We start from the raw sequence: 26,129 nt of genomic DNA, 5'->3' as shown, positions 1-26,129 counted from the left end.
TCAAAGCATCCTTGTTTCTTTTCTGAAAGTACTATTGTCAAAACCCCCAAATGAACACCTTCCTCCAAAGCTCTATATCATAGAGAAGCACAGCTTCACATTTTTTAAATCCCTTTTTCTGTCTTTGAAATGTTCTTCCAGCTGCCTTTTTATTGTCCCATCAAGTCTTCAGAAGCATCTGAAAACACTCCCCACTATCACCCAATGGGCAGGGCTCAAAGATAACATTTGGACTGTGAAGGACCTTAGGTTGCATTTAAATACCAGCAGTTAGAAATGTCATTGTCCATAGCCTATACATTTCTTCTGAAATACAAAAAAACCTAAGGGAAACTGGGAGGTAGAAATGAGTTTTCTGCATCTTGATTTTCCTGCCCTTTCTTTTAACCTTTCAGTCAATTACTCCCACCTTCAATATCACTCTATTCTTTTGTATATTTCTTAATTACCCTGACTTTTCTCTTCCACGTTATTGTCATTTCCATACTTCTAATCCCTGAACAAGCTAGGTGTGGTATTTAGCTCTCTGTTCAATACTTCTGTTAATTTCTGTGATCAAGTTACTGAACAAATGAAAGAATGAGCACTTTAGCATTGATTCCTCTGACTCAATCTGACTAGTTGTTTTCCTTGATCTTACCTGTTGCGTTTATTCTTACCGCTTACTCAGCTGGTAGTTAGTTTTGGTATGTACATCCCAAAGCATTATGTTCTGAATAGTTTAGTTTCTCTAAATTTCCCTTTAATAGAACATAACACTAATTTTTCTTTTTTTGTTAATGAAAGGCCATAGCATTAAACTAATTTTGTTGTAGCTTTATTATTTTGGTTGAAGATTATGTTTTGCTGTTTCTGGTAACCATATTATTGGTCTTTGAGAAACCACAGCTTTCACATGACTAGCAACAGACACTAAACTGACCAGTTAATAGCTCTGATAGGTCCATTCTTACTGAGTGTACCTTGTCTGATATTAACTCACAACATGCATCTGGCAGAGTGTATTATCTTAGAACTGGAGCACACACACAAGCCCCACAGGGCAGCTGAACATGCTTCAGGCAAGGCTATTAAAACTGAACAATCCCTTTATTACAACTGAACAATCTCTAATGGCTTCTCCCAGAAGCCCTAAGCTGAATATCAAATATGAGCAAATATGAGTGGGGCTAGCTGGAATGCTGGCATGGGAATGTGATAGAGCACCCAGGATAGATCAAAATATTAACATGCAGGTCTCTGGTATTCTGTTTTGTCACAGTTGAGAGCTTGCTTCTGTGTCTCATTTACAGCACAGTATGCCAATTTTGCTCATTGTCTTTTCACAACAGTATCTGCCTGCTTCAGAAATAACAACTGAATTTAGTTTCACAGCATTGCTGCTACAGATCATCCCTTTCTTGACTGTGGTGACAGTGAACTGTGTAACACACAGGAAGCAAGGTAAAGAATCCTATTCTAGGTATTCATTTTCCATGCAGGGGTTCTGACAGTGTATTTATTGCTATTCCCTGTATTCTTCAGTTATGTCAAAGTGTGGAGTGCAAGGGCAATTCTTTCTAATTTCTGTTTCGAAAAAAAGGATGTGGCTTTCTGACAAGCTGAAGTTTACTTCAGGTTGCCATATCCAATTTTCAAAGAGAGCAACACCTCTAGACTGTTCAAGCCTGAACTTGCTCAGTTAGTTTTAGAAACTGAGGAGTGTAGACTGGTGCAACTCCAGAAGTCAACATTCCACTTCCTTAAACTTTAGGCTAGTGTTTTTCATCTGATGACAACTTTGTCATCATTGTAGCTTCCACTGCTGCAAGGAAAAGGGAGGGGAACCCTCAAACAAATACCCTCTCAACCACACAGTTCTGAAGCTCTTCCACAGAGTGCACTCATACTGCAGTGAAAAGAGTCCCAGCAGCAAGCATGAACAAACTGCTCACAGAGCTCTCTAATGTCACACAGGCAACTGTAAATCCTGATGCTTTTACACCCTTTGACAACACATGATTTTCTCCCCATCTAGTCAATCATAATGCTAGCTCCTGCATTCATTAACCTGTTAATGAATAGAAGTTGTCTTCTTAAGTTACCTTTTCCTTGACCAAATGGAAATTGAGGAATTTTCTTTTGAAGATGAGAGATAAAAATGCCCAATTTAACCGTTGTCTTTGTGGGTCTAAACCCCATTACTTCCCTTTCTCATAGAGCATTAAGCTCTCCAAGATACCCCACACCTGGTATCCTTGTCATCAAACTGCTTCTCGAGAAAGAACAGTCTCTCATCCTTCAGCCTTGGTCTCTGACTTCAATCTATTAATTTCCACAGCTGACACAAAATTGCCTTCATGACCTCAAGCTGTGTTTGAGCCACTTCAATTTTACAATCACTCTCTGCTTTCATATTTCAGTCACTGATACTACCCAACCTGCTCTTTGCTTTTCCAAACTGGTTAGTGGCAAAATTACAAAAACAAATAAATATATTGTTCTCATAGAATTTCTAGTTTAAAGTGACCTGTTCAAACCACACCACAAACATTTTAATTTTATCTTCAATTTAATAACTTTCTATAATGCTCTATACTAGAATGAAAAGCAAAAATTTATTCTAGCTTCTTGCAGAGAATTTAGATAAAGAACCGTGTACAGATGATCACTGCAAGTCTGACTTCGGGCATTCTAACTACTTGCAATGTATAGAAATCAATTATCTTTTCATAGAAAGGTAAGAAATATTTACAAAAAAGTTAAATGCATACCTCATTAGCAAAGCAGCCTTTGCCACCATGCTACATTATGTAGAATTTATGAAGCTTGAAATATGGCAACTGAAGACTCACATATCTAGACTCAGACATCTAAAAAATTTTTGGACCTGTTTTAAAACTTGCAGCATATATACAGAAAATGAGGCTTCCTCTCCATCACTTACTGATGTTTGCACCATCATAGCTCGTTGGTCTCGCATTCTTCTTACAATATCCAGTGGATAAACAGGTTGGTTCCTTTCAATTAAGCACATGGCTGTTTCCATAGTGACCAATACACCAGTGCGACCGATTCCTGCACTGTGAAATGTAACAGGAAAATAGTCTATAAAATTGGGTTTTTGCAATGCACCAGATTCGTATCACAGTCTTTATACTAGGATGTTAAACAGCCTTAGGAATTACAGGAAGACCTCAGTAAAATTTGAAGAGAGTGCAAAGTTTATTTTTACACCTTCAGTAATATTTTCTAGCTATTACTAAAAAGAGAATATTTTTAATATAAATAAAACTAACGCCTCAATTAAAGTAAATACATTTTCAAAGTAAATGCATTTTTAGACAATTATAACTGCTTAAAAATATAAATGTATTGATTTGGGCTTTTTGACTTTTAAAAAAGGTAAGATCTAATTGTGTTCATGACAGGCACTTCAATAGCAGGAAAAAGGCCTTTGCAATACCATTCAAAGTGAGGTTATGACAGTGGTAGAGGGTAAAAAACGGAGAACAAATTACATTGCAGATTATCAACTCTGTGATAATTATGTGACTAAGACATTTCACCAAAAGAGTGCAGGAGAAAGGGAGACAAAGGAAGCTCATTCTTTTACATATAACATCAGTTTCTGTCTTCAGCAGTGAATGCTGGTATTGCAGAGTTTAACATTTTCAGCTAATTCAAAGAATCTCCTGTCTTACACACAGACTTTTCACATGAAATGCTTATTCTAAGGCTGAAGCACATCTATAATCAGAATTTTGAAACACAAGTACCTGCAGTGAACAAGAACCGGCTCATTCTTTACTCTTTTTGGCCTCATACAGGTCACAAACTCCAAGAAGTCCATGGAGTCATCAGGAACGCCATGATCAGGCCAAGCTACATACTGGAGATGGGTGACAGTGTGTTGTTGTTCTGTCTAAAATACAGTAAAATTTTCAAAATTGTCCAGTGTTAGGACTACTCTATTCATGTTTATTAGTATTTTTTTCATAGTAAGTGTATTCTACACATGCAATAAGATGTAGAAAATGTTTGTCATTTTAAAACTCAGTGTACAGTATGAAGATGTAATTCTCAAAAAGCATAATATTCCTAAATAATGTTATATCAAGTTTAACTTCTGTTATCTAAACAGATTTTAATTTTTTTTATCAACTATTGACCTATTATACCTTGACAACATTGAGTTACCGGAGGTAAAATGATACAAGGCGTAAACATAATAGTAATAGTACTACATAATAGTTTAGAACAGTTTGAAAGAAACAACAGAACAGCAGAAGAACCATTGAGAACAATATCAAAATAACAGGGGTTTGGGGCTACACAATCTGTTGGAAATATGTCTGCCTATTAGAGATGCAGCTATAATAAAGTTGTCTGCAAAATTTGCTAATCTGGTTTCTGTTAGAAAACATATATCATTCATACATGCTCATTGTACATATGGATGACTTCTGTATGGTCCACAGAAGGATATGTTTCTGTCTGGAAGCAATATAATTGGTAAAAGATTCTGTTGCATGAAGAGTTCTCCTTTGATGCAATTATACCTCAAAATAAAAATGATTTTACAGAAGTTCTTTCAGTTTAGCCTTTTCTTAACTTTGATTATGAAATCTGTCAATCATCTTTGTATTCAGATTTGGTTCAACTGCAATGTTACAGATGTAACTAATGATTAGGGTGGGAAGATAAAAACCTAAGATGCTCCTGAGCTCTACTGCGTCATGCAATGAGGATCTCAGTCTTTAAAACTGAGACAAGTCTTCATGTTCCTTTATTTCTTTCATACATTTTGCAACAGTTAGGCTATTACCTGCATTTTATTTTTGTCCATTACCACACTAAAAATTTGACACTATACTGAAATAAAATTCTCCTTGATCACTACATTAGTCTGCAAAAGCTGCCCTGCCCCCAGGGGTACACGCAAGAATGTTTTTGTGATGCTAGTGACTTTAAAAGGTTTCTTTCCTTTTCTCTTACACACACAACTGTTGAAATATAGAATACCTTCAACTGCTTGCTTTCGTCTTCCACTTGAGGAAGTGGTTCCACTCCCAGGGAGCAGGCTAGTAGGACACAAGTGATGGAATAACTAAAGCCTATGTACTAAATAGAGTCTTAGGAAATGCAATTCCAGTCGAAGCAATTGCAGAAATTTACAATTGCCTCCAGGGACAAAAAGATAACAACACAGCTCTTACTTTGCCTCTTAAGGCAGAGCCTCAGCAATCACAATTAAAAGGTTCACCATAAGGCCCAAGGGGACAATATTATCTAATGTTAAAGATCAAGCTCACTGTAATATAAATTGCACTGGGATCTATCATCCAGGTCATTAAAAGATCCATGATGACCAGGATCTCTGTATGAAAAAACATGACCTGTCGCTACTCAGCTTTGCTGTGTAGAAAAATTTGACTTTAATCAAATGATTACAATTCATACTTTTCTGAAATGCCAAGATTGAAAAAAATACAAAAACATGTCAAGAAAATGTCATTAAAAAGTTCTCCTTTGCAGATCTGCACATGCTTTCTCAGAACCTCTTCTAAAGGGAAAAGAGATAATGCAGCAGTTACATATAAATGTTTGAGGTGATTCTCTTAAATGAGAGACATTTGAATTACAGCATCCTGGAGAAACAAAGACTTGATTAATTCTAAAACTATCCAAGAGTGAGTATCCAGTTGCCTTCCATGTGCTTCAAGAACTTGAAGCCATACAACATGGATAAGTGCCAGTGGCACACCTGAGAACCACTAATAGTGATCTGTAGCATCAAAAAGTCATTTTACAAGCTCAGAAAATTTTTACTTATCAGCCCAGGCTCAAATATAGTGAGTTGCATTTGTTTAAATAATTCACAGACATTAAGAAATGCAAGCATGTTACGTAAGACTTACTCAGCGTGAGAATACACTGTAAGAACATGCACTTAGTCCTCAGAGCTGCTGCTTTTGGTGCTATCATCTTCATTTTCTGTTACATGCCTAATCATCCATAGACACCAACATAGATGTCTGTTAATGATTTCCAGTATGCCTCAAGCTTCAGTATTGTTTTCTAGCTATTTGTGTTTTAATACAATCAGTTTTGATTCTTTTGGTTGAGTTCTCCTGAGATGACTCAAATTGTTAAAACTTGAGCATTACGTCACTCGCTTTTCAAAATGCACAAGTATTTTAAAACACTTCATAATTTATTAGTAATTTAAACCTATTAAAAACAGTAGTTATATGTTAGAAGTAGTTTGTCTAAGTCTAAGCTTTTATGTCCCAGAAAATATCAAATCAGTACTCTAACAAAAGTCCAGATTTTTTAAAGCTATTTTTAGTGGATTTTTTTGCTTTTTAAAACATCAAGTCTTCACAGTCATAATGAAAGCCAGCTTTTAAATTCAGAGAATGTCAGCCTAATAGCACCCCATGTGGAAATAACTTACATGAAAAGATCCCACTTACTAAAATCTAGTGCATGAAAAAAAAAGGCTAAATCATAGCTATTGGTTCTATAGTTAGCCCAATTCTACATGTTCTGCTAAAAATACTTATTTTTAAACACACTATCTTTGCCAGACCCTGCTTCTTTGTACGGACCTGGTAATGACAAATAAGAGGTAAGTTCTCACTACACTCATGATGTTCATCAAACTATTATTCTCTGAAACTTGGTTTAAGTCTTTTCTGCAATTTTTTTCTTTGCACTGAGACTTTCAATGACAGTCCTTACTGTAGCATCCTAGTGACTGACAGATGTACAATTCATCTTCATAAAAAGCTGGCTTTCACCATTTCCGTTAATGTCCTTTTTGGTATAGGTTTTAATATAATCTTCAATAACAAGAAACAAAATCACAATGTAGAACTGTATTAACCTTGCAATAGGCATATTATCTTCTAAGCAGGAAGATAATTGTCTTTGCCATTGAGCTTGACAATTATATCTTGAAAGCTGAGTCTCCGGGGATAGGGGTTAAAGCCCAGTTTCTGAAGAGTAGATACTCTGGCAAGTGGCATTTGGCATTTCTTTGGACCACTATTCCCATATCATTATGCTTCTGTACACACTTGCCATAACACTTCTAACTTAATTTTGTTCTTTGGCTCGTTATAATTCAAAACCAACTTTCTTTCTTCTACCATGGGTATTTGACAGAATATAACATGTCCAGTGCAGACAGTTATCACAGAAACCTTAAGCAAACCTGCAGTGTAACAGGTTTGCTCAAGACATTTACAACATGGTAAAATTTATATGGATTTCCTTATAAAGAAAAAGTACAATACATTGTTCAAATTCAGAAGCAAAAGTTTCAGTGAACAAATGTAGAGAACCCCTAACAACAAATTCAGCTTTCCCCTTCCTGTGAATTGTTGCATGACAGGCATCTAGCAAGGGAGACAAAGATATGGAAAGTCCCAGTTCAAACAACTAAGATATGCAAAAAATTAGAGATTCTATTTTCAGCTGTTTATAGCAGAAAGTGCTGGCAACATACTGCTAACATTGCTGCCTTTGTTTTGTTGAATATCAATTTAAACAGGCATTAGAAAGCCTACATGCTCGTCATTCATAAACAGAAAGACATCAGTCATTCTTCAGCTTACAAATTTGCCTCCTCCCTACAGCAAACTACAACATCCTTCCATAGCAAAATGAATTTATGCTTAGTCTTCACTTTATTTGAGTTGCTGCATCAATTTCTTTTCCTCCTCTTCAGATAATACCCTCTATCCTGATGTCCATGGAAAGTGATAGCTTTTACATTAAAAAGAAGCTTATCACCCAAAATCTCTGTATTTGCATTGTCATTGCCTGCTCAATCAGGCTAAAAAGTCCATATTATGATGCATAGAATTGTTTTAATTAACTTGACCCAGGTTGTTTATGAGATGTAAGCACTCTCTCATGGCGATCACTTCTCATTTATTGTAGCAATTGAATAACTTGTCTTTAATGGATAAAATTCAACCAATTTTTAAACATCATTAATTTCTTTCTTTTTGTTTGAATGATTTCATAAAATCATAGAATATACTGGGATGGAAGGGACCCAACAGGATCACCGAATCCCAATCCTGGCTCTGTGTAGGACCCCTGAAGAGCCACACCCTGTGCCTGAGAGGGTTGTCCAAACACTTCTTGAACTCTGTCAGGCTTGGTGCTGTGATCTCATCCCTTGGAAGTCTGTTTCAGTGCCCAACCACCCTTTGGGTGGAGAACCTTTACCTAATATCTAACCCAAACCTTCTCTGACTCAGCTTCACAATGCTTCCATAAATCCTGTCACTGGACACAAGAGTGAAGACATTGGTACTTGCCCCTCCACTTCCCCTTGTGAGAATGCTGAAGACTGCAATGATATCTCCTCTCAGTCTCCTCTTCTCCAGGCTGAACAAACCAAACCACCTCAGCTGCTCCTCACATGGCTTCCCCTCTGGACCCTTCATACTCCTTATGGCCCTTCCTTGGATGCTCTTTAAGAGTTTAATGTCTCTTTTTGTATTGTTGCACCCAAAACTGCACACAATACTCAAGGTGAGGCTGCCCCAGTGCAGAGCAGAGTGGGACAGTCCCCTTCCTTAACCAGCTGATGATGCTGTGCCTGATGCACCCCAGGACATGGTTGGCCTTTCTGGCTGCCAGGGCACTGTTGCCTCATATTCAACTTGCCACCAACCAGGACCTCCAGGTCCCTTTCTGCAGGGCTGCTCTCAAGACTCTTGTTTAGTTAATAAAATGTATCAGGTGAAAGAATGACAGGACAGTTTGAAAACAACAAACAAGTTGTGGTAACAGTTAACATAAAATGTGGGAGAATAAAAAACCGAACAAACTAAACCCCAAAATAAAACCTTTAAAAAATACAGTCCTTCAAAGTAATGTGAGTAATGTGGTTCAGCTAGTATTGTTTCCACAGCTTGTTAAGTTCCATGTCTGGGTTCTACTCACACTTAACTGATATAAAGAAGAAATGCTTGTTTAAAGAAGGGAAAGTAGTACAAAGGTATTCTTCAAAACATAACTAAATGAAATTAGTGAGATGTAATGGGCATTTGTTGCAAGGCATTTTTCTTAAAGGAAACAGAATGAAAGTTTGGTTTAGGCTTCTCATACTACTTCTTCAATGACTGAAAAGAAATACATATCTTGTTTTACAAAACAGTGCACTGTGTGATAAGCTCTGCACTCATGCTACACAATTTCTTTCTTTAGGTGTGTTTTTCTGGTCCCCAAAGTGTTATGAAGCTCTTTTTTAAAAATATAACCCCCAGTCAACCTCAAAACCCCCCAAACTTAGTGCTTTACTCTTCTTTCATTTTGCTACAGTAAAGCTTTCAACCTTGGTTTTGAAAAGACAGGAAATTAATATTTTCTTTATTTCATGAGGCTTGGAAAGGTTAAAATAAATAATTTCAGTTACAGGGACAAAAGTTTGTGTACTTGCAGTACTACTTTTATGAGCTTAATTTCTTCTCTGCTGACATTCAAGTTAATCACTTACAGATTAACTGACCAAACTACAGAAACAAATATCATGCTGCTCCCTGACTGTGTGGTTTCTTATAGCTAGAAACTGAAACACTGTAAACCATCTCAACCGAAAGACCTTTACGTACTGACATCTGATATCTCACATGTTTATGACTGTGTAGGAAATCTTAATCACATTAAAACAAATTTGGATGCATAGCCAAGTGACAGATTAAGTTACAAATGTATGAGACTAAAGATTTGGTCATCTTGCTGTAAGAACATTGATTAAATGTTATATTTTAAAACAGATATTTCCTTCTTCTTACTACTAGCAATTCTGTAACAGTAAAAGCTACATAACTATATTGAAGTTTAAAAGACTGACTAGTAATGGAACTACAAATTAGCCATTGGTCAGTATACAGTGATTTCTTACATATGTTATGATAGCACAAACTCTTCATCGTTTTAGGAATAACCCATGGCCATAGAATTTTGGAAAAGAGATGAAGAGAGGAAACAAATGCAGGACGGTTTGGAAACGAGACAGACTTTAAACCCTATAATTCAGGTTGTGAGAAGTCTAGATGTGACCTGAATACAGATTTCACAATACAAGAGGATATTCATATATTTAATCTTCTCTTTCTATTCTTTTACACTGGCATAAAGGATTATGTATCTTACATAGATTGAGCACATTTCAATTGAGATACATATGAATTTTTTTTTAAATCTGACTAAAGACAATGGAAAGGAACTGGTGAGATTCTGTATCTTCTTTCAAAACAACATTATTACACTTATTAGCTGTTCTAGCTGCATGTGCCATTTACCAAGTGACCAGTATTTCATTCCTGAAAGAGCACAGTTACATAGAAAAAAACTCCCACTATAAATCAAAATACTTGTGAAGTCAGTGATTACAAAACTGTTTAGAGAAAAGCACTAAACTCCCTTATGAAGCTTATTCCAGTATCTGTACAGCATAATGTATTATAGAACTTCAATAAGTATGTTTTTGAAGAAGCTCTAAAGAAATAACCATACTATGTTAATTCATATAATATACACATATTCTTTTTTTAAAAAATGTGTGTGTGTATAAACACACCTGCACGTATTCACACACAGAGATTTACATTATCCAATACAGAAACTTCATCTACCTATCTACACTTGTATTCATTCAGGTGGCTTGGGGATAATTAAAGATAAGGAAAGGGCCACTTACCTCAACATTTGTGATCACCATTTCTCTAACAACATAAGCAATTGTACAGTCTTCAGAGTGGCATCTGACACGAAAGCTGCCATATTCCATTACATCTGGTGGATCAGGCCAATACTGATGACATTTGGTCTGGAAGGAAAATAAAGCACATGTCAAGACAGTACACAAGCACTTCTGTTTGCAGCATTCCCTCCTACACCATGGTTCAGGGAATTCAAGGAGCAGTATAAAATCTGTTCTGGTTTGGTGATGATATTTTTGCATCCAAACTGAAAAATAACAAGATCAAATAGGCTAAATTCTCCATAAACTTCTCTTTTAGTGATTTGTAATAAATATTTGGCAAAATTGGATGCACAATGCTTCATCTGCAATTGCCAAAATTACTTAAGGCATAATGGAGGAGGAGAAAGATGGATTTATTCTACTGTAAGAAGAGAAGTGCAGAAGGTAAATTTATAACTATCTTTAGCCATTGAATAGCAGCTAATAGTAAAGGCAAAGCTACACTTTTCTTGGAAGTGAACAAGGAAAGGACAAGAGGCAACTGCAAAAAGATGCAACAAGGGAAATTCTGATTAGATGTTGGCAAAAAATTCCCAAGAGGATGGTCAAGCACAGAAATAAGAAGGTCTGTGAGGCTGTAGAATCGCCATGTATGGAAACAATGAGAACTTAACTGCTGTGACACTGCAACGTGTGTGAAGTTCAAAGCTGGTTTTGTCTGTAACTTTTCAACTGATACAGACTAGCAAGAGCTGGAAATTTTGATATGTTAAAATTTCTTAATTCTATCTTTAATTGAGTTCAGTTTTTAGTGGCCTGAAATCCAAATTATTATCATTAAGCCTAATATTTTTACTGTGATATTTTATCTAAAATACTCTGTCTTTAAATTTAAGCCAAAATAATGTATCTATTTCTAAAAATGAACATTACTGGGGAGAAAAAAAGAAAATTGTATAATACAAATCTTAAAACCTTTGGAAAGAGACAGTCTGGAATGTAAAACATCCAGGGATTGGGAAAATATTTGGCATTTACCAATGGGGATACTCTTGACAAGAAGATATATATTTTTTTCTATCCCTGAAAGTTCACACAGAAACTGGGCAAATGTAAATAATTTCTGAAAGTAAACAAAACTCAGAAAAAATGTCTAGTGTGTAAAGGTACCAGCAGGATGATTAGAAGGTATCAACAACTGCCTTAAAAGTTCCAGCTGACTGGGCAAACTACAGACTATTACTAATCTGTGTTTCTCCTTAAGACAAGGAAACGAAAGTAGCAAGCTATTTTGACTGCAGTACAGTCAAAAGATGAAGGGAGCATTTTTGTGTGAGAAGATGCTCAATAATGTCTGTTTCCACGAACCTGACCATGACTAAAACCTGACTGCTGCATAAGTGACCTTCTTTACATCTCAATCTTCATGCTGTTATTCACTGCCTTGCTTTCTAAAAACACTGAGTTTTGACTGGGATGCCAGATAAATTTCATAGTGTAGGATAGATGACATAGGAAATATAGATAATGGTTACAGTGTAGGCATACAAGAGTTTCTCTACTTCTCTACCTCTTAAAAAAACCCAAAACTCAGCTCTTCAGTTTTCAGCTTCTAAAACTTCAAAACCAATATCTTTATGTTTAATCTAAAAACTTAATCTGCAAAACTACAAAGGATATGTTAAATCAAAGTAAAACACAATACACCAGATTATCATTATTTGTAGTAGTCCAAAATTAATGGAGTGCCAGAATGCATTTAAACATAATTAAAAGAACTATCAGAGCAATACTAAGAAAGAACTTTAAATGTAAATAAAAATAAGCAGGTTAAATTCTGATCACTATTAGTAAATACCACAATGGCAGACTCTTTTTAAAGCCAAACTAAAAGGTTTGATCAGCCTGCTCGATGCTTCCAGGTATCTGCTGAATGGCTCAGGAAGCAACTGCCACATGGAGCCCAGGACACAGTGGGAAAAAGTGATAGCACGAAGTACCTGTCTGATCAGCAGAACAGAGTGAACGCAGTGATTTCTGTTTATCACACACCTGGTTTGTTTTCAAAGCAGCACAGCAAAAAGCAAGTTGTGGACTATCTGTTCCTAAACAATTCAGAAAGCCTGGTCTTCAGAAAAATGATTCAATGGAATAAGTTGGCCTGTTTTAGGGTTATTTAATCATAACAATGAAAAAGAAGTTCAAAGGTACAATACATTTCTTCAGCATACAAAGAATCTGGACACTTACCCGTCCTCGTTCAGTGAGAGTTGTTAACATGATGATCAGTGACAATTTGTGATCCCAGACTACTTGCCAAAAGTGTGCACATGTGTGTGGAAGAGGGCCCTGAGTGGCAATGTACCTGTTCACAATGCCCACAGAAGGAATTTCCATCTATAAAGTGAAAGAAAAGTCCTATGTAAAGTTTGATGTCATTGCTCAAGTACTATTTTAATTCAGTATTTCATTCAAACAGAAGTTTTGAGGGAAGATTAAGGCAGCAAGCCAAGTAATCAGACAATCGAGATTACAATTTTTTATGCGAAAAATTTTTTAAATCATTAATTTGAAACAGATGCAAAGTGTAGGTTCTATAGTCCTTTTTGCTGAACTATGAAGAGAAGATTAATAGTGAAAATGTATTTAAAACTTTGAAAGTGCAAAGCTTTCCAGATTTTCTTTAATATTTAGTAAGGAATACTGGCAGAGCACACACTTCAGAGGTACACTGCAAAAGCTGTTTATTGCTTGACACAAAACACATCAAGTGAATAATGAACTCTGATTTAGGTGCTTAACTTACAGATCTGAAACAAACATATACACATTTTCCCCTCTTTTTCCTGACTTGCAGCCTACACTTGATTGATCATGACAATTATGGCTCTGGTTTATTTTCTTCATCCTTCATAGCATAGCTGGTATATAAGTGGTACTAGAGGGAAAAGGGCTTAATTTTAAGAATACAACCTCAGCATCTGAAGCCTATGAAAGGGTATAACAATTTTTACTGGTTAAAGACTCTGTACATATCACAGTTTACACTGGCCACATGGTTGCACCTACTGTGTATTAGGATGGCCACTTGTTTCACAAGAGACACTTCCATCTTTTACATGATGAAACTACATCTTTTACACTTTACAAATCCCCAAAATACAAACTGAAACAACCTCTTTCCCTAAGAAAGACAAATTTAGTATGCCTTAGTAATACAGAGAGTGAGTAAATACAGGTTTCTGTACAACTTACATTCACGTAATTTGCATTAATGTAATCTTCATCTCCTTGCAATATTATCCTTGTGGCATCATCTGCACACACACACATACACACAAAAAAGAGGGAATAAAATTAGCAATTAAGGGGTATGCTTCCCTTCTATGAAGTTAAAAAAACAACTGAAGAATTGCAAAGACACAAACAGCAGAATACAAACCAAAATATTTTACATCTTAGAAAATAAAATCAACAATTATATTATTTTGATTATATAATGAAATCTTCAACCAACAAGTACCATATAAAGGATAAAGTAAAGTAGGCAGGAACTGTACTTTAGACTCACAAGGTAGAACATCTTTGTATCTATTCTTGTCCATATTCTGAGGTACTTTTGCACATGTAACAGTCAACCCTGGTTTCTTTCTATAAAGTTGCTGCAAAATAGAATGAAAATTGATAGGATTTTGAGGGATGTGATTATACTACATATACACTAAATACATTCACATGAAAATAAAGAGACTTCAAAAAATCATTATTTTCTTTAATATTTTTCATATCCTTCTGCAAAATTGACTTGAGAGATTTAGCAATGAAAGACATCAGAAAAAAAAAAGCCTGATATTTTATGGAATTAACTGTAGAAAAAAAATTCAGACAAATTTTTAACCTAATCCTGTAAGTACCTGAGAAAAACATTTCAATGCACCACAACCTCTTAGCAGTGACACCATTTTTTTTGGGTCATCTGCTATGTTGCAAAATTTATCTGGAGTAAATGTGGGCATAGAAGTGTATAACCCAAATTTTAAGGGTGTAAGGTTAACAGTTGGACTTTAGAATCTAAGAGGTCTTCCCAGCCTTAATGATTTATCATTCTAAGTCCATCATACCAGACAATAAAAGGTACAGCAGGGGGAAAACAACAACAAAGAATTAAGAAATGTAATTTTACAACTACAGCTTTTCTGTATTAAATATATAAGAAAGCAACTTACTAGCAAGTTATTAAGCTAGCTGTAGCAGAGTTTTATAGACCTTACTGAACACTTACCAAAGAGCACATTTTATCTTAGAAGTTTAATGAAGATTTCAAGTATGGTTCCATACATGAAATAGAATTAAATAAATAGGAGGCTAAAATCCCATACTTTTGTTGAGTGAAAAGAAACAACACAAAAAAGTTTAATTCTATTGTGAGATTTACTGACTCCTAAGACTCTGTATCACAGCTCATCTCAGTTTTCAACTCATACAACATAAACATGTCATGTGAGAAAATAACTTAATAATATATATAATGGAATAGTTTCTATCAGTTATAACTCAAATTCCAGGTTGCTTTACTAGAGTCAAGTGCAATTCCTGCTTTTTTTGGAAGACAAAAGTAATTTAAAGTCAAATAACCATTTTTAAGCTTCATTATTGTAGCCTGGCAAATAGTCATTTGCTATTGACAGCCTTCTTAAATTCTGATTAAATGGAGGAAGATATTCTGGAAAAACTTGATTATTCATAGTATATAGACTAATTATTTATTATTTTACAAAGGTGAATGTAGAGTTTGAGGGTCACCAAGGCTGATGAGGCAACACTGTAAATCTCTCTGATTAAGAAACAATGAACTAAAAGAAAGAAGGCCACTAAGCTGTTCCCTAGTTTACAAGATTTCAAAAAAGTATTGAAAGGCCAGTTCACATCTTCTGAGCTACTGTTTCAATAGCCAACACTCATTGTAATTGCTGCATGGTATCCCAGTGCTATGGATTTTGGAAAGCAGGTATGAACCATAGTCTACAATTTCTTAAAAAAAGGTGAATTTTCATTCTCAAAACTCTTGCAAATGAAGCAAATGTCATAAAAAGAGTGTTTATAAGATTACCAATGGCACACCTCTTCAGCCACTACTATTAAATTTTACAGAATGTGAAAAACAGCGGAGGAAAAAATACCAAAATGGGGGGAAATTTTATTGCTGTTCTACAAATTTTCAGTGACTGAAAGGGTTACCTCAGAACTCAATGTCAATTTTATAAATCATAATAACTAGGGTTTTTACAGAATTACTACTGATGTTTGACCTCACTACAGCAAAACAAGCACAAACATGCACACACTGTACACTCCCTTGCCATTAGTGAAGCAGATGAATTATCTTTTGTAATTTCTTACACTAACACTGAAGGAACTAATTTAATAAATTATAAAAAACATTTATTCGTCAGTTTTCTATGACATTCTTTGCTAACACATTGAAGAACACAGAAAAAGAAACAAGTATAAGACTAAGCTCTGTCAAAACCCCACTACTCTCGTCAATAAAATAACTGAGGAGAAATACTGATTTAATGAGCTTAGGTACCTGAGCTAGAATCTTGTGAATTCAAACTCATTTTTCTCAGCACATTTTGTGTAAGACTGATAACTCCTTCTTCCCTATTGTAAGTAGTGAAGGGTGAAGCTGATCATAGAATCATAGAATCGATTGGGTTGGAAAAGATCTCCAAGATCATCGAGTCCAACCCTTGGTGCAACTCTAGTCCATTTACTAGATCATGGCACTCAGCGCCATGTCCAATCTGCGCTTAAAAATCTCCAGGGATGGTGAATCTACCACCTCCCTGGGCAGCCCATTCCAATGCCTGATTACTCTCTCTGTAAAGAATTTTTTCTTTACTTGATGGGCAAGTCAGATTGTTGCTCCCTTGAGACTGGACTGAACATGAACGAGATTTGCAATTAAATAAGAGTCTACATTACTTGCTAGTTACAGCTATTGGTCTATATTAATGGCATTTGAGAACTGAGTATTACCTACCTCAAACTGAATAAGGACAGTCCCACTTTCTAGCCCTCTTCTTAGCTGCTCCATAGACTCCTCCAGTGTATCGCCACCATATTCAGAACAGACAGGAAGAATAGATTCTGGGAGATTGTGGGAATCAGCTTCATCTTCTGATTTGGTTTCCACAAACTGTTTGACTACTGAAATATGTGTAGAAAATTAAAATCCATTACATACAGCATTAATGTATTTGTAACAGATACAAAATTCACCAGCTTGAAAGAAGAGCAAAGTTTCCAAAGCCTCAGGAAAGCAAATAGCAACACATTTACTTGCACTTCTTTTTGTACTGTATTACTGTAGAAATTACTAAGAGTAATATGTCCTTACAACCTTTCTGAAAGAGAAACTCCAAGTGACTATCTATGAAGAAAAAGAACTTGAATTCCAAGCCCAAGGAGTTTTTTTGCAACCTTATCTTACAGAATGAACTGCTAAATAGACTAATAAATCATAACATCTATCAAGTTAAAAAACAAAGGAGTTTTGCCTAAACAAGTTTAGAGCATAATTAATATCTCTACACGAATCTTGTATAAGTTTGGACCCTCAACAGCAGAACAAGTGCAAAAATCCTTACATGATACTCCCTTCAGTTAGCAAAGCAACTGAATTATCTTCTGCAATTTCTTATGCTAACATTGAAGGAACTAACTAAATGAAAAAAAAATTAGTCCATTTTCTGTGACATCCCTTACTAACATATTGAAGAATATGCCAAACATTAATGAAGTACTCTGCATAGCAGTTCTGTCTCTATGAAAGGTACTGCCTGTATCATCAGACATGTCCAGCTGTGGTTATTCTCTGCAGTGATCAGAACAGGTCATACCTGCCAAACTTCAGAAAATGGGGAGCTGTTCATACTCATGCCTATACAAATGACTGGCATGGGGCCACAGGTTACCTTCAGAGAAAAGCAGACTTTTCTTATCTGCAAGTAGGAAGGGGACTGGAAAAGTTAAGGGTAGACTAAATGCTGCATAAAGCCAGTGGAAAGGCCTACAATAGGGAAAACAAGATCAAGAGTCCATCTGTCTTCCTAGAAACACAAGAAGTTTCAAATAAAGTCACAGAAGTACATAACATTTAGGCAGTTTCATTCCTTCCTCTTTCCCAGTGATGCATAATATCTTCAGATTTTTAAGTCTTAAACTGCCTGCAAAGCCCTTCCATAATAGTGTGTTCTAAAGTCTTATCATAGATCTTAAGGAAAGTAAATAATCAACTAGAAGTTTCAATCTGAAAGCTCTTGGGATCTACATGTGTTTAAATATGGAGCAAGCAAAGCCAAGCTGGATGAGTTCCCCATATTTCAAATATACAGTCTTAAGACCCTGCTTATTTCAAAGCCTGTCTCCGCTTTGCTGGCAGCTGTTTAGCAAGCAGGCAGCACAGCTTTATCTCAGTATTGTCACAAAATATCTGTTATAAGAATAAGTGGGGAGCTGCTTATTCTACTTGTTTAATCATATAATTGTGCGGGGGAAGAGCCCATGGGTATTTGCAAACCTGCAATTGGGAACTTATGAAATTCTACTTTATTTACAAAAAACCCAGTAACACAAACCACCAAAAATACTTTTACAAGGGACTGTTTATTCTCATAAATTTTTGACTTAGAAAATAAGAATAAATTCTAACTAAATAGATTCTTTATTACAGTGGTAAAAACCCATATAGTGTAAAGTATTTGTACCACGAATTTTAATGTGGGAAGTCCTACCTTTTCTATTCCAAGTGCACTGAGAACATATTTATGTAAACAGAAGAGAGTATACCACCAAGAATAAGAGCAACAGTCTCAGAAACAGTAGAACTGAATAAAATGAGCCAAGTTACCTTTGCGCCTGACCAAAAGTGCGAGCTCTCTTGTGTGAGATTCCCTGCTGGCTTTTATGAACATGACCACCTGGTCATGCGTGTGCTCTGAGATATCTCGGCCATTAATTAATACTATCTGATCCCCTTCGTTCAGCTTTGGAATGCATTTATCAGCCTGTTCAAAGAAACACAACAATGTCATTGCATCCAGTCATGTAAGCAGAACATATCAGGACAGTAAGTTCATTACGTAAACAAAGTCTTCACAGTTCTGACAAGGTTTCATTTTTTGTATCAGAAATTCTGTCAAAGGATTCAGATCTAGAAGTCTTTTGTGCTTCAAAGCCTCTCAATGAAGATAATAAACAGTTCAAACAGCATATTGATAGCTATAAAAAGCTTTCACATTAATCAAACAGCCATCATCAGATTGCTCTCAAAGACCAGACTCCAAGTCTCAACAACCACTGAATTTGTGGAAAAAGTGGTTTGGGCACCTAAGATGACAATTTCAGTTTTTATGCAGCACATATTGAGAAGTCCAAACATGATTTTCATGAACGTAATTTAAGTAACGTGATGTTCCACAAGGAATGCACTTCTTAAAATCCAAAAAAATCCATACATTTTTCATATTTTTGTTATTTAGCAGATCCTCGTTTGGTGGATATCAAATGAGAGCTACAAATAGAGAACATTCTTCCTCTCTTCATTTACTTAATGTTTTAACAGGAAGATCCAGGTACATACTCAAACTAAGATGCTCCAGTCCACTGCATTTGTGAAAAATTCTTTTGCTACCTGTGTGAAAGGAATATTAAAACAAGGTTTTCCCCAACTCAAATGGAAACTTACATTACGTCTTGTCTTGGATATTGTAATTAGGGTTCGAACTCCAGGGTTCGATCAGCTTTTTTCCTGCCACACTTCTTAGTATGCTTAGCTCTAAGTCCAGCACAAAGAAATTCAAGAGATGGCCAGAATCTGATGATGATGCTACCAAGATGAATAAAGGACGAGAGTATCTCTGGCATGAAGGAAGGCTAGAGAGCAAGGGGCATTTAGCCTAGGGAATGAAAAGCTCACAGGGATCTTGTCAATGTACATAAATACTCAAAGAGGGAGGCACAGAGAATTTGAACCCAGGCTCTCAGTGGTGCCAACTGACAGGATCAGAGGCAATGGGCTCAAAATGAAATACACCTGAACATCAGGAAACACTTCTTTACTCTAAGGGTGACTGAGCACTGAAGCAGGTTGCCCAGAGTCATTGTGGAGACACTCAGTTTGGAGTATGCAAAAGCCATCTGGGATATGGCCCTGAGCAACTGAATAAAGGAGACCTTTCTGAGGAGGAGTTTGGCCAAGATGACCATCAAGTCCCATCCAATCTTTTGTGATTTTCTAATGTGAATATGCAGGATTCTACAACCTTTGAGTGTTAAGAAGTGTAACGATTTTATTTGCATTGCTATACTAATTTTCTTTTTGTCTAGGAAGCGCAAACGACACAGAAGTGATATATAAACACTTCATTTCATTTGTTGTATGAACAAGACATAGACCTTTACTGTTATTCTTTATTCATAGTTGTTCCCTGTATTTCCTTAATGCCAGCACAAGTTCCCCGTACTTTATTTATCCAATATTATTATCCCTGCCAAACAAGCATCACCAACCCCCAGATGTGAACAAGACATTCAAATTAGATCTTATCCTGATTATGCCTTGCCCTGATGATCCTAACAGAGTGTATCAGTGATGTTCCCAACCAAAAACCTAGGAAAAGATGGAAAGCAGAGGTAATAGAAAAACAAGAAGAAAAATGCAGAATAGTAGCTAAAAAAGAAAGAAAAATAGAGGCAAGGATGTGAAGTAGACAATAAATTGGGAGCCATTTGTGACTGAGAATAAAGTAAAAGGAAAGAAAACTTAAGACCTCAGTGCCACAAAACAGACAAAGGAGAAGAGAAAGAAACAAGAGAAAACAAAGATGTATGCAAGAGAAAAAAATACCAAGCAGAAAAGCTGCTTAAAAATTTAAAGAAGGAATAGTTTCCCTCAGCTTCTCCCATAGAAATAAGGAAAGGAAACAGTGAAAGACAGGGAAGATTGACAGTGATTCCTAACAAACATAAACAGAAAAAGAATGGGAATTAGGAACAGCCATGCTGTTCTTCAACACTGATTTAACTAGGTATTTACAGCTCCTCAAGAACATCCTTGTCCATATTTTGTACAATTTACAAAGGTAAGACAGAAGAATATAACTATGAATGACTGAACAATTTAATCACTCTCAAATATTATTGGGACATAAGTAATTCTCTCGGAAAAATAAATATTTGAAAAGATAGGTGATATATAGACCATATAAGTGTAGGAGAGTCAAGAAGTCAACAAGAAGATTTAGAGAATGGTTTCTGATCTCTCCTATATTTGTCTATAATTTAGATTTCTTGGCTGGCTGCTGACTATTAGTCATCATTACAGATAGAGATTAATATCTTTGCTCAAGCAAACTTTGTTAATCATGTGATATGTTAATGCCTCAGCTCTTTAACTTGAATCATCTGACTACACAAAATATGTCTTGAAGGGAATTAATTCCTTTTATGCAAGCATAATTTGTAGATTTTTCAGATACTGAGCTTTTCCACACAATGAATTATATCAAAGGCTTCCTGTCCTATTGACACACCTAATGTTTCATTTTATGCTAATCACCTTGTTATTGCTTCAAGAAGCATGAGGTCTTTTTCAATGGAAAGCTTTATTAAATGAAACTATAATGACTTCTCCAGAGCCTTAGGATATTAATACCATATGTGGAAAAAAACCCACAAAACAGCATAGGGCTTTAAAACAAGCAAACAAACAAAAAGCTAACAGATGCAATAAACGCTTGTTCCTTAGCTATAATGCACTCTCACAACAATTTTGGCTACTCTGTCTTACAATTTTCCCAGCATACTAGACTGCTGCTTTATTGGAGGGGGACTTTTAAAAGAACTTTAGCATGTATAAAGGAAAATAGCACCTTATTTTGGTGAGTATATTTGTTTTCTCTCCTCCACATTTTGTAGGAAATTGAGAAAAAGTGATCTTAAAACCTGAGAAATGATCTTAGCAAATAATAGTACCAAACAGCATCTTTGAGGACAATTTACGGGGTAATAAGAGTAGCAATGAAGGAAAGGCATCACTAAGCTAAAATAATTTAAAAATGCATACTATAGACAGTTTATTTGAACTTTCAAATATCAGCTACATTTCATTAAACAGAAAAGAACAGGTGAAATTTTGTTTATGGAAAACAATATAATCAATGTTAATACTGCTATACTGTAAAAATAAAGATCTTTTTCCTCTTGTTCAACATGACATGATTTCTATAAAATTGCTACTGATTATATTATATTGGATAACTGTTTCCAATTTTTTCTGTAATCCTGATAACTTAGTCCCTTCATGGCTAACTGGACCAGAGAGCTTGTGTCCATGCCTATGTCACTAATGGGAGACACTTAAACGACGTGTGTAAGTTAGAAGTCCATTGCTTTCCCAATCCAAGAGAAAAAAACCAAATCAATACTTTCAAGATGACAATCTGAATCTGCCAAAGGAAATGACTGCCTCTGAGAAACATCTTTCATTTTCTGATTGTGGAATAAGTCTGCTTGCCCTATATAATTTCAATATTTCAAATCACCCTTAAAGAGTTTGCTGGGCTGACCATGAAATGCTTTAAGGACTGTTTTATTTTCACTTTGTAGATTTAAGTTATAATTTCCTACTAATCTTTTATTAAAATAATTATTATAGCTCATAAAGGAGTGCTAGGCACTGTGTAAGTCAATCAATACATCAAAAATATGACAAAAACAGCCTCTCAAGCAATCTGTTTTAGTTTGATTTGCATCATGACATTTAGATATCAGTCTTGTGACTGCCTATTAAATTTAAAAAGAGTCTACAAGATTCAGAGTACATCTTATTTTTAGGATTAAGTCAGCAATATTTCCTATCAAGTCTGCACTGAAATTACTTTATGAGATTTCAAAATACAATTTGGGAAAAGGGGAGTGAAAAATATATGATAAGATAAAAAATGTCCTCACAAATTTATGAACTAATTATTTAGAAAAAATTTTAAAGATATTATGTGACTATTACTATTCCCCAGTTCAACAGAAGAATTCAATGACTGTACTGATTCTTATAAACATTTCATGTAGTCCATAAATATTTCCATAAACGAAAATCTATGGCAAAATAGAAACAGAGCAAACATATCCTGCTTCCTCTCCCCTGCCAAATATTTTTCCAACCTATAAATACTTTTAGTGCTAAGGATTTCCTCAGCCTATTGTTGTTTGCCTATAACAGCCAGATTTTTCCCCCCAAGTATTTGTCCTCTCCTCACCGCCCACAAAATTATTTTAACCACAGTATCCTTTGTCAAGGAGTGTCACTGGTCTACTATCTTATGCATGAAGAACTGCTTCACTAAACATGAAGGACATGAGTTCCACAAACTTAATTTGGTAGCCCATCCTTCTGCTGGCATTCCCTGTTCACAGTGCTCCTAATCTTAGAGATCACCACTACATCTCCCTCAAACTAGCTCTTTCTCCTAGGCTACAGGAGCCCAAATTATTTAATTTTTCAGTGAATGCTGTTTCTTGTCTTAAGTCCTTGCCCCTCATCAAGCATTTTCCACTTCCAGATGCACTTTTTCCAGATGACAGAAGGACACAAATATGCTTTCTACTTCGATCTTGTCTGGCAAATACTTCCAGAATTTATAATCTGTGGTTTAAGAAACCATGGGTCAAACCAACTACTAAAAAGAACAGCTCAGCTGCTATCTCATATTGCTTATGAATGTCCAAATTCCTATGTGTTCCTCTGATAGGGGAGGGATAATAAAGGAAGGATTAAAAGCCTTAGAGAATTTACTTACAGGTGATCCTGGAGTTATTCTTGATACTACTAGTGGCATTTTTTGATCTACTCCACCCTAAGGGAATGTCAAGCAAAAACCAGTCATAAACATATCATTAAGCATAAGCAGCATTTAAAACAAGTAATCACTCATTTTTGTTTCTATATACATTTTATACTCTGGAATCAGAGGCAGGGTTGGTAGGACTGAATTGTCATCACTAAATGCTATGTCTTTAAATCCACCAATTTCCAGAAACTAGACACAGTGTCTTTGGCTGTACATTTTAACAGGCAATAAAAAGACAGAATGCAATATTTATTGTAACCCTGTGCTTCAAGCAAACCTAATCCAACACTTGAACTTGCAAGGTGGGCAGTCTTCTCAGATGTTGTGATGAATGCAAAGAATCTGGTAGGATCAAAGTTCCATTATTCTCTTCACATGATATTCAATCACTGCCCCACCAATAAAGGCCCGAGGAGAAAAGACCAAACTTTGCCCTGTTGATTTACACTACTCTGCTTAAATGGAATTTCAGTGAGGGAATGTAAAACATTTACAATAGTCAATAATCAATATTAATTTCCATTTTCTTCAGAAATTAATTTTCAGCTTTTTAATATGAATTCTAATGAAAGTATTAAATTAAATAGCACAAACCATTTAAATTGCTTTATAATTCTGAGTTCCAATTTCCCAAATGTTGGTGCCTTAAATTAGGCTTTCAAGTTCATATTTAAGCATCCAAATAGGCAGTCTGCTTTGGAAATGTGCCATGCCTATGGTATATGCAACTGAAAACTAGAGAAGTAGTAGGGGCTTATTTCTGCAAGTGTTGCTTTAGAATTCAAGGATTAGGCTGTCACTTCTAAAGACTCTTGATAACAAGAAATTCCTGCAGAATATACTGCTTTCTCCAAATCATTACATTGAAAAATGAAAAAGTAAACATAAAGTTTAAACATTGTATTTCTAAAGCATTTAAAAATAACTAAAAGGTTGCTAGTTTACCTTTAGATTAAATCCAAACTTCCCATCTTCATCTGGTATGATACGTACCAAAAGTAAATCTCCCTCAATTAGGTCATTCTACAATATATACAAAAAACACATGAATTTTCTAATTAAAACAAACAAACAAACAAACAAAACCCCAGCAAAAATAGAACACAGTGTATACAAATTTAGATGTGCTGAACAAAAGTACTGTATGTAAATCCACCTTTAAAATAGAAAGAGGATATAGTTGTAGAATATACCTATGGTTGTAATCTTTTAAATTATAAAAATAGCAACATACATCACAGCAAACATTCTCTGGTTGCTCTATACTAACACTGATACCCTCATCTTAGCTCTCTCAATTGATAACTCCTATTAAATTTGCAACCTGTTGGCATTAAAATGTTAGGTGCAACATAAGAGTAGAATTCATTCTGCTCTAATAACTATGAAGTGACTACTTTCCTGATGATTTTTCTCCTGTAAATGGGTTCATTTCAATTTTCTGCAACAGATGCATATGGCAGAAGGATTAGAAGGTATCACCAGCTAATGGACAGACAGGTTAGGAAGTTCTTCAGAATGGCTATGGAACAGACTGGGAAGAATGGTCCACTACCATAATGTTAGTCAAGAGCAGCTGCTCCCCAGTCAGTTCAGAATTCAAATGATAATGTTTAGACATCCTTAAGAGATGCCTGAGTTAAAGCAGAGCTGTGCCTGCTATTCACACATAAAGCAACTTGAGTTATCTGATCTTTCTCCTTGAAGGAAACAAGATTTAATCACATAAGGATTTCTATTCCACAGGAACTTTCCCTGCAGATGCCTGTGCAACACTGGTCACTTTGGAAATCACTGCAGTTGGCAAGCTTGTCTATCATACCACATATACAACCTTGGATAAATCTGGGTAGTAAGACAAGATCTATTCTTATTACTGCACAAAATATGCTCATCCTGAAATATAACCAAAACTTTTGTGCATTTCTAAACTACAGTTACATCCACTACCAGTTTTGACTTTAAAAGCACATAGCTGAACGCACCTTATCACAGTAGTACTGACTGGAATCTTCTGTTGAGCTACGTTTTGTAACATTGTCATATGTTTCCAAGAACTGTTTATCCACCCCTTCCAAAGGGTAAGAGCCAGAAATGTTGCCAACTCCATTGGGAGACTGAGTCAAAGCTTTAGGTGAGATATGGGTCAGAGAACTTCGTGTTGGACTGTTACCCAGTACATTCCTTTATTTAAAAGAATAAATATTACAAAGGTATTGTTATCCAGATTTTTAAAATAAATATTAACCAATGCAAATGTATTGCCCTGTTAAAAGAACAAGACAACTTTATTCTTAAATTTAACACAACTTCTTGAGGTGTAGGTAAACAGGATTGAATTATGGTCTAAGCCTATGATTTGATCAGTGGACATCCAAAAGAAGAGACGAAACAAAACTAGAGCAGCAAAATGATTTTTAGCAAAATACTTGGATGTTAACAGTGAAGGGCACTGTTGCACTGGTAAAGGAAATCACAGTAACACATGAAGAGAGGTGAAC

The 26,129-nt window shown here is 35.5% G+C and overlaps 1 protein-coding gene across 5 annotated transcripts in view; it reads right to left on the bottom strand.

Annotated features, from left to right (window-relative positions):
- The window catches only part of PTPN3 (protein tyrosine phosphatase non-receptor type 3), a 171,593-nt gene that overhangs the window by 8,554 nt on the left and 136,910 nt on the right, over positions 1 to 26,129 (bottom strand). For all 5 annotated transcript variants that reach the window (XM_071553582.1, XM_071553584.1, XM_071553586.1 and 2 more), the window contains 11 exons: positions 25,614 to 25,812; positions 24,574 to 24,651; positions 23,578 to 23,634; positions 18,630 to 18,786; positions 16,761 to 16,927; positions 14,286 to 14,376; positions 13,970 to 14,031; positions 12,965 to 13,111; positions 10,709 to 10,837; positions 3,759 to 3,904; positions 2,927 to 3,062 (listed from right to left, as the gene is read on the bottom strand). In XM_071553582.1, the coding sequence (XP_071409683.1) occupies positions 2,927 to 3,062; positions 3,759 to 3,904; positions 10,709 to 10,837; positions 12,965 to 13,111; positions 13,970 to 14,031; positions 14,286 to 14,376; positions 16,761 to 16,927; positions 18,630 to 18,786; positions 23,578 to 23,634; positions 24,574 to 24,651; positions 25,614 to 25,812 (1,369 nt within the window). The remainder of the gene's footprint in view (positions 1 to 2,926; positions 3,063 to 3,758; positions 3,905 to 10,708; positions 10,838 to 12,964; positions 13,112 to 13,969; positions 14,032 to 14,285; positions 14,377 to 16,760; positions 16,928 to 18,629; positions 18,787 to 23,577; positions 23,635 to 24,573; positions 24,652 to 25,613; positions 25,813 to 26,129) is intronic.

This window comes from Pithys albifrons, chromosome 4 (assembly GCF_047495875.1).
Source record: "Pithys albifrons albifrons isolate INPA30051 chromosome 4, PitAlb_v1, whole genome shotgun sequence".
Classification (NCBI taxonomy): Eukaryota; Metazoa; Chordata; class Aves; order Passeriformes; family Thamnophilidae; genus Pithys; species Pithys albifrons.
Note: the sequence above shows the minus strand (reverse complement) of the source record. Positions and strands in the feature narration are given on the sequence as shown.